The sequence below is a fragment of the Camelus dromedarius genome, chromosome 27 (genome assembly GCF_036321535.1).
Source record: "Camelus dromedarius isolate mCamDro1 chromosome 27, mCamDro1.pat, whole genome shotgun sequence".
NCBI classification, from domain to species: domain Eukaryota; kingdom Metazoa; phylum Chordata; class Mammalia; order Artiodactyla; family Camelidae; genus Camelus; species Camelus dromedarius.
In genome coordinates, this window is record NC_087462.1 from 21,471,893 (window position 1) to 21,484,855 (window position 12,963).

Below are 12,963 nucleotides of genomic sequence, written 5' to 3' on the forward strand. Positions count from 1 at the left end.
AGGCCGCCTGGTCAGTGAGCAGGGAGAGGACCGTGGACCCGGGAGGAGGACCTTTAAGGAGGAGTGAGTGAGGAGCACACCTGTCAGATGCTACTCAGAGGTCAAAGGAGACAAGGCTAGAGGACTGCCCATTTGTTCCAGGCAGATGGGCAGAGACCTGCTTTTGACGTGGAGATGGGGTTCTAACAAGCTAATACTTCCTTAGGGGCAAAGGTAAACTGTTACCCGGGTTGCCTTGGGAGAAAATGTCACTTAGCTAAAGAGGGAAGCAGAGGACAGAGGACGGACAAGGGGTCAGGTACCCACCTGTCTGCTGGCCTGTGTTAGAACTCGGTGGTTGGGGGTGTGTGCGGAAGCCCAAAGAAGGGTTTTCATTAGAAAGTCACTCAGGGCGTAAGTGACATCTCAGAGGGGTTCAGGGTGAAGCAGGACATGGATCTGAAGAAGGGCTCTGACCACAGCTCTGCCTGAACTCAGTGCCCCTTCTGTTACTGTGAACGGTAAATGGGATGTTAGAAAAGAGATGTATCTATAACGTATAAATTACATATACGTCATATGTTGACACAAGTGAAGTCACACAAGATATTAAAAGAAATCTTTTTTGAGTCAGATTTCTTTAGTTCAGTGTGAAGTCTGTGGGACTCACCCATGCCCGTGTGGTGTTGCTATGTAGCGTTCCATTTTGCGAATAAATCACAGTTTGTCCGTTCTCCTGGTAACGGACATTCGGATTGTTCTCAGTTTGGGGCTATTATGGAAAAAGTGGCCTTGAACATTTTTGTGTGTGTCTTTTGGTGGACCCATCACTTTTTGAGGTGATTTTTTTGCCGATGCCAAGAAAAGCTATTGGTTTTGTTATTTAGTTTTTGGCCATCTTGCTAAATTCTAAGAGCTTTTCAGTTCATTTTTCTTGGAACACATTTGTATCAGATAGAAAGCTTTTCACCTCAAGTACCAGAAAACCCAACCCAAATTGGATTAAGGCCCAAAGAGTATATATTTGCCCCCATGACTGCAGGGTCCAGCGTGGGGCTGGCTTCAGGCAAGGCGTGATCCAGAGGGTAGGATGTCATCAAGATGTCTCATCTCCGTTTCTCTGAGTTCCTCCTGGCTCTGCCCCCTTTTGTACACCACCTCTGACCTCATCCTGGCTCCTCCTCATAGTAGCAGCAATCTCTCCAGCAGTTTCAGAACTAAGTCCTCACCACCCCATCCAGAGGACGGGCACGCTCTTTGGGGAACCCTCAGAAAGAGCAAAGAGGCTTCTTCCCCAAAGTCCCCGGTCAGTATTGCCTCATATCTCATTGATCCAAATTGGGTAACTTGCCCATCTCAGAGCCAGTCAAGTTCTGTGACCAATAGAAGAGCACGCTCTGATGGGCTCGCACCTAATTAGGGACCAGCCCTGCCATCCAGGGAGGCATCACTTCTGCCAAACGACGCGGCTGCCACCTGGGACAGGGGCGAGTTCCTGAAAGGAATACTGGGGGGCTTTTGATTGAAAAAGGAAGTAGCTGCTAGAGAAGCAACAACAAAATATTTATTATGACAATGAGAATGCTATTACCTGTAGTGGTCATTCATTGTCTCGTCCCAACAGTAACGTTTGCTTAGTTCTGTCTCCTGCCTCAGCATGTTGGCTACTGCGTGGGGTCTTTTAAATCTACGTGGAGTGGTGTTCATAGTTTAGAGCTCTTTGAGAAGCTTTGGGAAAGATGTTTGTAAACATAGAGGGGCAGAGGGAAAGGCTAAGAAGCAAATGTTTCTTAACATTCAATGTGGGAATGCCTGAGACTAGTCTGATGGCTAAGGATCTAGAAACGAGGGGATCAAGCTAAGAGGTGGTTGAGAAGGACGTGGCATGGTGGAAGGCACATTTGTTTTCTGTTGCTTTGTAACAAATTACCAAAATTTTAGTGGCTCAAAACAGCACAATTTTATTATCTCACAGTTTTATAGGTCAGAAGTCCAAGCGCAGTTTAAATGGGTTCTCGGCTCAGGGTCTCACGGGTCTGAAATCAAGGTGTCAGCTGGGCTGTATTCTCATCTGGTGCTTGGGGTCCTTCTCCAAGCGCGTTCATGTTCTTGGCAGAATTCAGTTCCTTGTGGTTGTAGGACTGAAGTCCCGTCCCCCCCCACCTTTTTTGTTTTTTGGAGTGATTGGGGTTGTTGACCAGGGTCATTTTCAGCTCCCAGAGGCCACCCTCAGCTTCATGGCCCTCCCACAACATGTTGACTTACTTCTTCAAGGCTAGCAGGAGAATCTCTCTCCCGTCTGCTGTGATGGAGTGTTATATAGCGTAATGTACTCAGGGGAGTGACTGTGCCTTCATAGTCACAGGTCCTGTTCACAGCCTTGATGGAGGAGATGACACAGTGCATGTACAGGGGGGTGGGGATGGTGTGGGAAGCTTGGGGACCATCATAGAATGCTGTCTGCCATAAAAGGCAAAGGGAATTATTGCCCCAAGGCTTATGGGTCACAAGGCCCATGATCAGGGAATTCACTATGCTTAGAAATAGATTCTGAGATAAATTATAATGTACTTACATTTACACATACACATCAGATATATGCGCACATACAACACGGGGAATTAGGAGAAGAAATTATAATTTCCAGTTTGTGAATATTTCTAAAAATATGGATTCAGGGAAATGATCAGACATTGAAGTTTTCTATATGCTTCATAACCTGCCAGTTGATCTAGTAATATCCCCAATTTTTTTTTAATTGAAGTACAGTCAGTTACAGTGTGTCAATTTCTGGTGTGCAGCACAATGTCCCAGTCATGCATATACATACATATATTTGTTTTCATATTTTTTTTATTAAAGGTTATTGCAATACACTAAACATAGTTCCCTGTGCTATTCAGAAGGAACTTTTGTTTTTTGGTGGGAAGGGATAAATTTGGGGGTTTGAGATTTACAAATGTTAGCTGCTATATATAAAAATAGATTTTAAAAAATTTCTTCTTCCAAATATTTTTAATCATTAGAAGTTGCAGAATGTATTTTGAGTTCACAAAGCACCTGCACATATGTTATTTCATTTGGCCCTTCCGAGAACATTGTGAGTTCCTAATAATAGGAACACCTAGCCTACGAGCTGTGCTTTTTTTAGCCTTTGCTCTTATATTTATATGCTTTCATTTCTCACTTACACATCGAAGTTCATGTGACACCAAAACAGCAAAGCACGTAGACTATATGCTGTTTCACACTTTTGTTTCTTTAACCATGTGGTTCACTTTATAGAAAGTGTCTTACCTTGGCTTGTTCACCCAGGAAACTTCTGTTCACTCTTCAAATCCCTTCCCCACTTTTTTCAGACCAAGCTTGAACAGCTTTATTCTTGAGAAGTCCATGTGTTGCTCTTGAAGGGCTGGTAGGGAGAACCCGCAGGCTGACAGGTGCAAGCCAGGCCCAGTTCCACATATGCTCAGACGTCTATGCAGGAACATCTGGCAGCACCCAGAGGCAACGTTCAAAAAAGCAGTTGCTATTGAATGAATCTGAGTGCTTAACTTGAATTAACGCGCTTAAGCCTGCCAACAACCCAACCAGGGAGTTATAGTTATTTACCCATTTAATAGATGAGAAAACCGAGACATGGAAGGCTTAGTGCTGGAGCACATTCCTTTATCTCCCTACGATACGGACAGTATTGGTGTCTGCCCCACAGCACAGAATTAAGTGAGATAATGCATGTCGAGTGCTCAGTGTCTGCTGTATAGCAAATTTTCAAAGCATGAGGGTCATTTTGATTTCTTGTGGCAAAGGGACATCTGCTTTCCTATTCTTTGGGACAGGAGGTAGAAAAAAAGTAAGAAGACCAGAACATTCTCCTACTGCACTCCTCCCAAAAGCCCTCATCCTCGTTTGGCTGTATCATTTCTTTGTTTGGCTCACTTTTTGCTGTTTAGGGGAGCAGACTACAAAGGTGGGTGGAGCGCAACAGCGAATTTACACCTGCAGCTGAGTTTAGATGTCAGAGGGGGAGAGGTGTTCTATGTGGGCTGGGCCTCCCTGGCCAGTATATGGAAGTGGCACACAGTAGATGTTCAACAGTAGTAGTTCCTTCCCTACCCTTCCCTTTTTTGAGCTGTATTTTGTCAATGGCGTGCCTCACAGACTTTAAAGAACATTCTTCATAGAAGAATTCTTACAGGAGTCAATATACTTGACTATTGTCTCTAGGAAAACATGATGAGTTTTTCAGTGAAAATTTGGTTAATGTGAGCTCTAATGAGACGGATGATCATGGTTAGAAGTTTGCTTTCTTTTAGCTGTGTGACGTTGGACAAGTGACTTGGCATCTCTGTGCTTCACTCTCCCTTTCAGGAGAATGGAAATAGTAGTGGTATGTAGATGAAGTGCATGGAGAGCTTGATCTAGCTCTGACACATAAAAAATTATTCCCCAAATATTACCCATTATCATCTCATTTAACTCTCAAAACAACCTTGTTGAATAGGGGTTATGATTACTGTCCGTGTTTTACAGGTGAGGCCCTGAGGCTCAGACAGCCTCTGTGTTCCCCGTGACACTTTGCACTCAGAAGCAGTTGTTGTCTGTCAAGTTTCTTCTTTCTTCCACTTTGCCTACACAGTGGGATGGAGTTCCATAAATGTCTTGGCAGGTTGACAGCTTATCTTGAAAAGATATTAACCACCTCTGCAAAATATTCAGACTTCAGAAAAATAAGATGATACAGTAGTTTCAATAGATCTTTAGGTTTTTCTTTGCAGAAGTCCCTAAAGCAAATTGGAATTAAGCATGAACAAGATGTTCATTATAACCCGTTTATATAACCCCAACTAAACGTTCAGCAGTTGAGACTGGTTAGATTAACTGTGGTGTGTGCACAAAATGAAATATGCTACATCAAAAGGCAAGATGAAATCATATATTTGTCTACATGGAAAAAATGTTAGTGTAGTGTTGTGTGATAAAGGAAGAATGAAATACGAATCCCTTTCATAAAAATCTGTATTTGCATAAATAGCAAATATATATATACATAATACATGCATATAAAAACATCTGGAAAGGTGTGATCAAAACCATCACCTATGGTGGTTGTCTCTGTTAGAATAGGGAAGTATTACGGGTAATCTGAATTTTCTGTTTTCTTGTGTGTGTTTAAATATGAGGCTCTTTATTTTCTGATCTTCTATGCGATGCATAGTAACTTTTAGTTTCTACAGAAGAAAGAAGGAACAGAGAAGCGTTTCAAGCCTCTGCCTGTGCTAACAGTGCTGGTTGAACTTTTCAGGTGATTGTGAAGACAAGAACGGAGTATCAGCCCGAGCAGAAGAACAAAGGGAAGTTCCGCGTGCCGAAAATCGCCGAGTTCACGGTCAGTGTCTTGATGATGTAACAGGAAGACTGGGTCTGGGTCCCTGAGTCTAATCCAATAACAACAGCTCTGCCTCTTGAGGTTGAGTATTGCTCTCTCTCCTGCTCCGAGATGTTTGGACAATTTGATCGTTGATAAGTGTCTCTCCTGTCTCCTTTTTCCTCCTGTCCCTGTCTCTCTGCCTTTCCATCAGCAGCTCCAGGAAAAGGGATGGAAGTGTATAAACAAACTCACATTTTAGACAGCAGATGTTGCAACAAATACAAAAAAGACAAAAGGAAAGAGAGGTCGACTTTTTAGTAGTAAAAACCAGACGATTGGCTTTCTGTTTCTTGCCAGAGGGGTCACTAGGAGAACTGGTGAATGTATATCACTGTGTAAGCTGCATGAGGAGCCATGAAGCCTGCTCTGTGAGGAAGTAAGGAGGAACCTCAGGGAGGTACCTGGGGGAGGTCACTTGGGACTTTAGGTGGATGAGGTGAGCACAGCTTGTGCAAAGGCCCTGGGGCTGGAGGGAGCTTGGACTCAACATGGAATAAGTATAAGGGCAGTGAGGCTGGGCTCTAGGAGGGGCGTGGGGAGCAGGCAGAGATGAAGCAAGAGAAGTGGGCAGAGGGCAGACAGTTCCAGGCCCTGTAGGCTTTTTGGGGTAATTGGGTTTTATGTTAGAAGCATGAAAGAAACCGCTAAGGGCTTCAAGAAGAGGAAGGACACGATTAAATTTGGTTTTTGAAAACAGCACACTTGTTTTTACATGACTGAGTGTAGTCGGCAAGAGGGGTATGGGGAGACTGTTGGGCTATTGCAATTATCCAAGTTAAAAACAAACAAACGACAGTAGTGGCTTAGAGGAGGATGGTGAGTGGATAGCAACCTGAAAGATATTTAGGAGGCAAAATCAACCAGGGAGGCAGTGGTTCTGTGGATGAATACTGGGGGAGCAGTCTGGCTGGGTTTGAGTCCTGTTTTCACCTTGAACCAGCCATGTGACCACAAGCAAGTCAGTAAACCTCATGTATCAAGTGGAGATAATAGAAGGTTACTGTCAGGATGAAGTGCAGAGTACATGCAACGCACTTGGATCTGTACATGATAAGTGCATGACTTAGATCGTGTAGCTATTTTGTGTCAGCTGCGGCTGGGGGCTTTGGAAGTGAAAACAGCCCTTGGCTGGTTACTGAGAAACAGAGTATGTACATGGATAAATATATTGGTCTGTTTCTGTCTCTATGTTTCTCTCTGCTAAATCTGTGTTAGAGCAGCTGGGTGTGTGAGCCTGGGACGGAATACGGCATCTCTGTGAACATCCCCCAGAACGTGGGATTTCCCTGGATGCTGACCCTCTCTTTGAGGGCAAGGATGGCTTTTATTTTTGGCCATAGCTTCAGTGTCTGACACACAGCATGGGCCCTGTGAGCGTGGACCTGGGCTGAACTGGATGCAGAGATCTGCAAGGACCAGCAGGGAGCTGCGAGGGGAGGGCGGGAGTATCTTGGTGCATAAGGTGTGGATGGGCTCCAGGCCAGGGAGTAAAGCTGACCTGCCCTCCTGCCAGCAGAGACCGTCAGAAATATGCCCAAATTCACACACAAGAATGTCTATTGCAGTGTGGTTTATAAGATCAAAGTATTGGAAACAGTGCTAGATTTTCAACAACTTTCTCATGATTCCACAAATCAGACCACATGCATTTAACAGTTTTTTTAAGAAGCACTTATTGGGGAAGAGTATTTAGTTTACTTCAAATTTTGGGTTTAAGAGGTATTTGCATCTTCCTTATTACTTTCCCAATTTTACACGAGCATGAATTGTTCCAATAATCGGAAAACAATGAGAACTATTTTAAAAATTTGCTCTTTTTATTTATCAAATAGAGTGTTACGGTTTTTGACAGTATTATTGCATAGTTGGCAGTCATTTTAAATGATGGTTATGAAAGACATGCAATAATTTGGGCAAATGCTTCACAGAGGAGGTTGAGTGAAAAAAGCAGAGCTGAAAATTGTATGTTTTGTGTGACTGGAACTATGGAAAAAAGCCACAGGTTTACAGGGGAAAAAGGATATGGAAAGAAATGTCTCAGAATGTCATCTGTGGCTGTGCTATCAGCGGTGGTGTTGGCTTATGTTTGTTTTTTTTTCCTCTCTCTCTTCTTTGGCAACTTTTGGTGACATGGCTATTTTATCATATTTAATGAGCCCCTGAGAAGCTAAGCTAATCCCCTAATTTTTTCAGGGGCAATTATGGCCCAGAGCAGTGATGTGACCTGCTCACCCAGCTAGCAAGTGGCAGAGCCAGGCTGAGAGGCGGCCCCCGCCTTTCTGTTCATCCACGCTGCCTGCAGTAGGTAACTAGCGGTTAGAACAGAAGTGAGTCAGGGTGCGGGGACTGTGGAACCCTCCCGCCCCCACACAGGCTGACTCAGTTCTGGGTGTTGGGAAGAAAGGGTCTTGGGGTTCGGGGGCAGCCGTCTGTCAGCCCTGACTGTCAGGTGTGGGCAGAGGGCCCTGCTACTTGGAGCAGAAAGGGAGGAATGCAGCAAATGTGTTTGCTTTTGTAGAGCTGTGAGCGTTCATTAGCCTGGCTTTTCATTTCCTTAAAGAGAGCTCCCCCTGGGCTGCGTGGAGGATGCACGGGGGAGAAGGTGGATGTAGCCGCGTAGGCAAGAGGCGGCGATGGCGATTAAGACGAGCCCGAGGGTCTGAGCCGTCAGCTGCAGCTGGACTCAGTGGTCCAGGTGGGCTGGCACCAAGGTGGAATTTACAGGACTGGTTCCTGGTTGGAGGAGGTGGCGTCAGGGGGCTCCTCGGTGTTCGGCTTGGCTGACTGAGCCACGGGGATGCCGTTCACTGAGGTAGGGGGCAGGGGGACTGGGCTGCAGGAGACGCATTGAGTGCTAGGTGCCTGGGGACCATGGGGGCAGATAGGGGAGAAGGCAGTCTGGTCACCTTTGGATGTAAGTGTTCTGGAGCAAAGGATGGAAATTTGGGCTAGAGAATCAGAACTAGAAGTCAGAGGACTCCCAGCTCATCTTACAGAGCCTGACGCCGGTCAACAGTGGCCGGGCTGCCCCTCCGGGATCCTGCCCACGGCAGAAGTCACCCTGGGCTCCCTCCCTCATTCCAACACCTTCGTGGGGGGAGGAACAGCTTGTGACCTCGCGTCTCAAATCTGACCCGGGGAGATCGGCTCATAACAATTATACTGTGAGGGAGAATGAGAGGAGAGAGCAGGGCCAGGAGAGATGAACTGAGAAAGAATGAGAGAATTGCGTGGAATTTTTGTTTTTGTTGTTTTCAACCATGAAAGCTCCTGCAGTCATTGCCAAGGGCCTCAGATTTGAGAGACCGTCCCTTAGGCTTCTCTGAGAAGATGGGAGCACGCAGACAGATGCCTCCTCCTTCTCTCTTAGTGCCGGGAGCTGGAGGTTCTCCCAAAGCTGATTTGCTGTGGAAGGTGGTGGCGCCACAGAGGGCACAGGTGTTTTGGAAGCTGCTGGTGCGTCCGGCCATGCTGTCACACCGGGATGTCCCCAGGCTCACCTGTGAGAAGGAACTGAGTCTTGCATTTGGAGGTGGTTTGGGCCACGCTGATGAAAGGTGTTCCAGGGAACAGCTGGACTTTGGGGCTAGAGGCGCCTGGGCAGCTCAGGTCACAGCCTGTCACCCCTCTGACCTCCTGATTCCTCATCGATGAACCGGGACATAGTCTTGAGATGACACATAGCGCCCCACGGCGCACTGTAGGTCTCAGTGAACAAGCATTTTTTTCTCTTCCTGTTCTTAGTCCTGGGTTCTTAGCTTCCTGCCTAATTAGCTGTATTTTGTCTGTTGGTTGAGAAAGACTTGGTCCTCCCTTTTCTGGCTTTCCTCCCCCTGGAATGTGACTGGGAAAACCGGGAGGAACTGTGCAAAGTGTAGCCAGTTCGATGTCACGGTCCACGGGTGGCCTCTGCAGTCATGGTGGGAACCATCTCTTTGCCTCCTGGGGAGTGCACGCAATGTTTTTCTGGCAGGCTACCTCTCAACACATCAGTTTTAACATAAGTAATCCTAGTACCTGTTAAAAAACGCCTTTATATCCACTTTTCTGGCTAACAGCAAGCTTGTGTACTCAGTACTATTATCCCATTTTACGGATGAAGAAACTGATGCTCAAAGAAGTGAGGTGTCTGCTGAGGCCACGCAGCGAGGATATGTCAGAACCAAACAAGAACCCAGCCCTGTGGCCCCACATCACTCCCTCTGCCACACCTCGATACAACCCTGCTGTGGTCCTTGCCAGGCTGTGGCCTGCCTGACTTCGTCCCTTCCTGCTCTTTGTGCCCTTTCTTCTTCATCTTTATCAGATTGGCTCTGGGCTGGGCTGAATGCCTGTTGCTGGGAGACACACAGATGCATAAGACAAAATCCTTGTTCTGGAGGCGCTTGAAAAAGCGTGGGTTAGACAAGGAATTCCCAGCCAGTTTCTTCGCTATACTGTCCCCGCAGGGTCACCTCCCCTGGGACGCCGCCCCTGATCTCCTGAGCTGGGTTTGGTGCCTCCTCGGGGCTCTGCAGCTCATACGGGTTCTTGAATGCTGCTGTCACTGGCTACTCCTGCATCTTCAGCCCCCTCCAGCCACTGGTCCCTGGAGGGTATGGTCACACTGGCCCACCTACATGTTCCCAGTTCTCAGCAGAGTGCCTGGCATAGAGCAGAGGGCCCCCATCTTTTGGCACCGCCTCAGTGTTCATCCTGAGTCAGGGTTCAGAAAATCTGACTCTAGTGGCTATGGCTTGGGCAAGCTCAGGTGGGAGGGTACAGAGGCGCATGGGGAAAGATCCTGGGGGTACCTGCAGACTAGACCCTGACAGCAGCCAGGGAAGAGAGTCCAGAATGGAAGGGATGCATTAGTGCAAAGGGACTGAAACTCACCATTCCTGTCAAGCAAACGGACACCAGAAAATAAAGCAGGTGGGGGAGAATTGGAAGTCAGAAGCTAGGAATTTTCAAAGGACTGGAGTCTGTGGGCTATTACCCAAAACAGGCAACAACAGCAAACCCACAAAACAAAAATGAAAACCCAGCTGAAGCTGCCAGGCCTACTAGCATGGGGTGTTGACTTTTCACTGTTTCATCCATTCGCTGATCCACTCAACTCTTTGGGCTTCTGCTCTGCTCCTGATCTGACCTGTGATTGGTACCTTCTGTAAGTTATCCCACTGAATGATTCCAGAAAAGCGGGCTGGAGAGACTGTCACCCCGCTTGCAGGTGAGGCAAACAGGCTCAGGGAGGCTGAGGATTTTCCTAAGTTCCTCGCCCAGAAGGCTGTGGGGCCAAGGTGTACCCCCAGCCCCTAAGCAGGGTGCTGTGGCTGGGTGTAAGGTGTTAGGGAAGCTGCCGCAGGGGGAGGGGGCGTCCGGCTGCACGTGAGCAGCTCCCGGGGGATGCCCTGAGCCGGCCTACCTGACAGCTGTTTCTTTTCCTTCTCCTCTTCCTCTTCACCCGGCCAAGGGTGGGAGTGTTGGCACTCTGTCTCAGGCCTGCACTCTGCTCCCTTGCACTTGGCAACAACACGGAAGGGACGCGGTGAAACGCCAGAACCCGCCTCCCCAGGGTGGGTGGCCACAGATAACAGCCGGCAGCGTCCAGGCCCCTCTCCCTCCTGAAAGTCTCTGGTAACTGTGCTTTCCTCCCTCATCTCTGTTTTCACTCATCTTCTCCGGGTCCAGCCTCCTTCTGGGTCTGTCTGTCCCTTTTCTCCTTTCTCCTCCTGCCCCGCCTTCTCATCTCCCCGAAGGAGGACCCTCCCTGATGCGCATGTCCCTGCAAGGCAGTGCCAACCTTCTCACCCTGCCACAGCTTCTGCTGCTCACCTGCCTCCTCCCACAGATGCCCTGACCTGCCCAAAGCCCTGGTCCTCCCCTCTCCACACCATACATTGCCTGCCTCCCTGTCTTTGTTCACGCTGTCCCTTCCAGCTGGAATGTCTCTTCCACCTTCACCCCTGGGCAAGTTCCCTATTCATCCCTCTGCACCCAACTCAAATATCTCTGGTCTGTGTGGTCTTGTCTGTCCGCCCGAGTGCAGCCTGTCCTTCCTCCTCGGGATTCCCACCCCTGCTGCACAACCCTCCAGTTCCAGTGCTGGCAGCGGCAACTTACCTGCTGTGTCTCGCACTGACTTGGGGTGGGATGGCGTCTTTTGCATCTTTGCACCCCAAGAGCCTAGCCAGTGCCTGGCCGCCTGAGGCACCAAATGATGTCTTTAATAAATAAATTAAACAGGTGAATGGGCAAACAAAATAACCCTCTTGGCTGATGGAGAAACTCCACATTGATCAACACCAAAACCCTGGCTGCCTCATTTTCAGTATCTTTATTTAAAATCGGGGCCCTGTCTTCTTGCAATGACATACTCTCATAAATGTCTCCTTCCTGATGTCACATTCCCCGGGAGGGGAGACCTCATTTACAGCTTTGCCATTTGCTCCTACCAATTTTTCATCAAAACCCCAGGGGCTGCCTCCCATTGGTGGGACTCTAATATTTGCTGACAGCCGCAAATGGAGATAAGAAATTTTACTTTATTATCTGTTGTCTTGGTTTTTATTGCTCTCCTTTTTTTTTTTTAATTTTGAGGAACATTTTAGGTAAGTTATTAAAAACACTGCCTGCTGGGTTAGGAGCAGAGTCATTATCTGGTGTGGAAAAAATTTGCATGTGAGTGTTTGGTGGAGAAAGGCTGCAATGGTATTTGATGTTCATTATTGCACTCCTAGCTAGAGTTTTATTGAAAATCAGATTAACGTGCGAATTTATGTTTATGGCTGTGTGCTTTCTCCTGCCCTGATGGAATTATACTATTACAGTGACCTTCAAAAACATATATTGTTATTGAGAATTGAAAAGCAATTTTTTTAACAAAACATTGTTTTTGTTTTTCATTTTTTTTTTAAACAAAACATTTCCCTGGGAGAGAAAACAAAACATCTGTCTCAGGAGGGAAGTGCTCAGGGTTTGGATGGGGGGCTGGGTCACAGTGTCCACTCCAGTCACTGAAGGGCCTGATGACTGGGCTGTTTTATGGCCGGCTTCTCATTGTCATTGATTCAAACACTGATCAACACTCATGGATTCAAAAAATGAATGCTGCAATAAAGCAAGTCACTTGTTACTAGGTTTAGTGCAGAAGATTTCTAGAGTTTAGTGAATATTATTATTTCGTATGGGTCTCCAGTAGGCGTTGGCCGACTCAAAGTTTACACAGCAGTTGTTAAACTGTGGGAAGTCTGTATGCAACCATGGTGGTAGAATTTACACCAGAGTCCTGAGCAAATGCTACAAAGTGTGCATCGCCCCCATCCTGGCCTGCGGCGGTTGACCAGCACACTTCCGAGTGAAAGGCAATACAGAAGAGGGGTAACACATGGGGTGGGGATTTGACACCGTGGGTTTGTGTGAATTAAAGCAAGTCATTTCATCCCTCTGAATCTGTGTTTCTCAATCTGTAAAATGGGCTAATGCGATCTGCATCATAGGCCTGGCGTGAGGACAAAATGGGGTAAGTTAACACCATCCCATGGTAGCTTGATTAGGTGACAGCAGGAAAC

At 47.1% G+C, this 12,963-nt stretch overlaps 1 protein-coding gene across 1 annotated transcript in view; it reads left to right on the top strand.

Moving 5' to 3' along the window:
• The window catches only part of NSG2 (neuronal vesicle trafficking associated 2), a 48,882-nt gene that overhangs the window by 11,764 nt on the left and 24,155 nt on the right, over positions 1-12,963 (top strand). Inside the window, exon 3 of the mRNA XM_010980414.3 lies at positions 5,285-5,368. Coding sequence (XP_010978716.3) covers positions 5,285-5,368 — 84 coding nt within the window. The remainder of the gene's footprint in view (positions 1-5,284; positions 5,369-12,963) is intronic.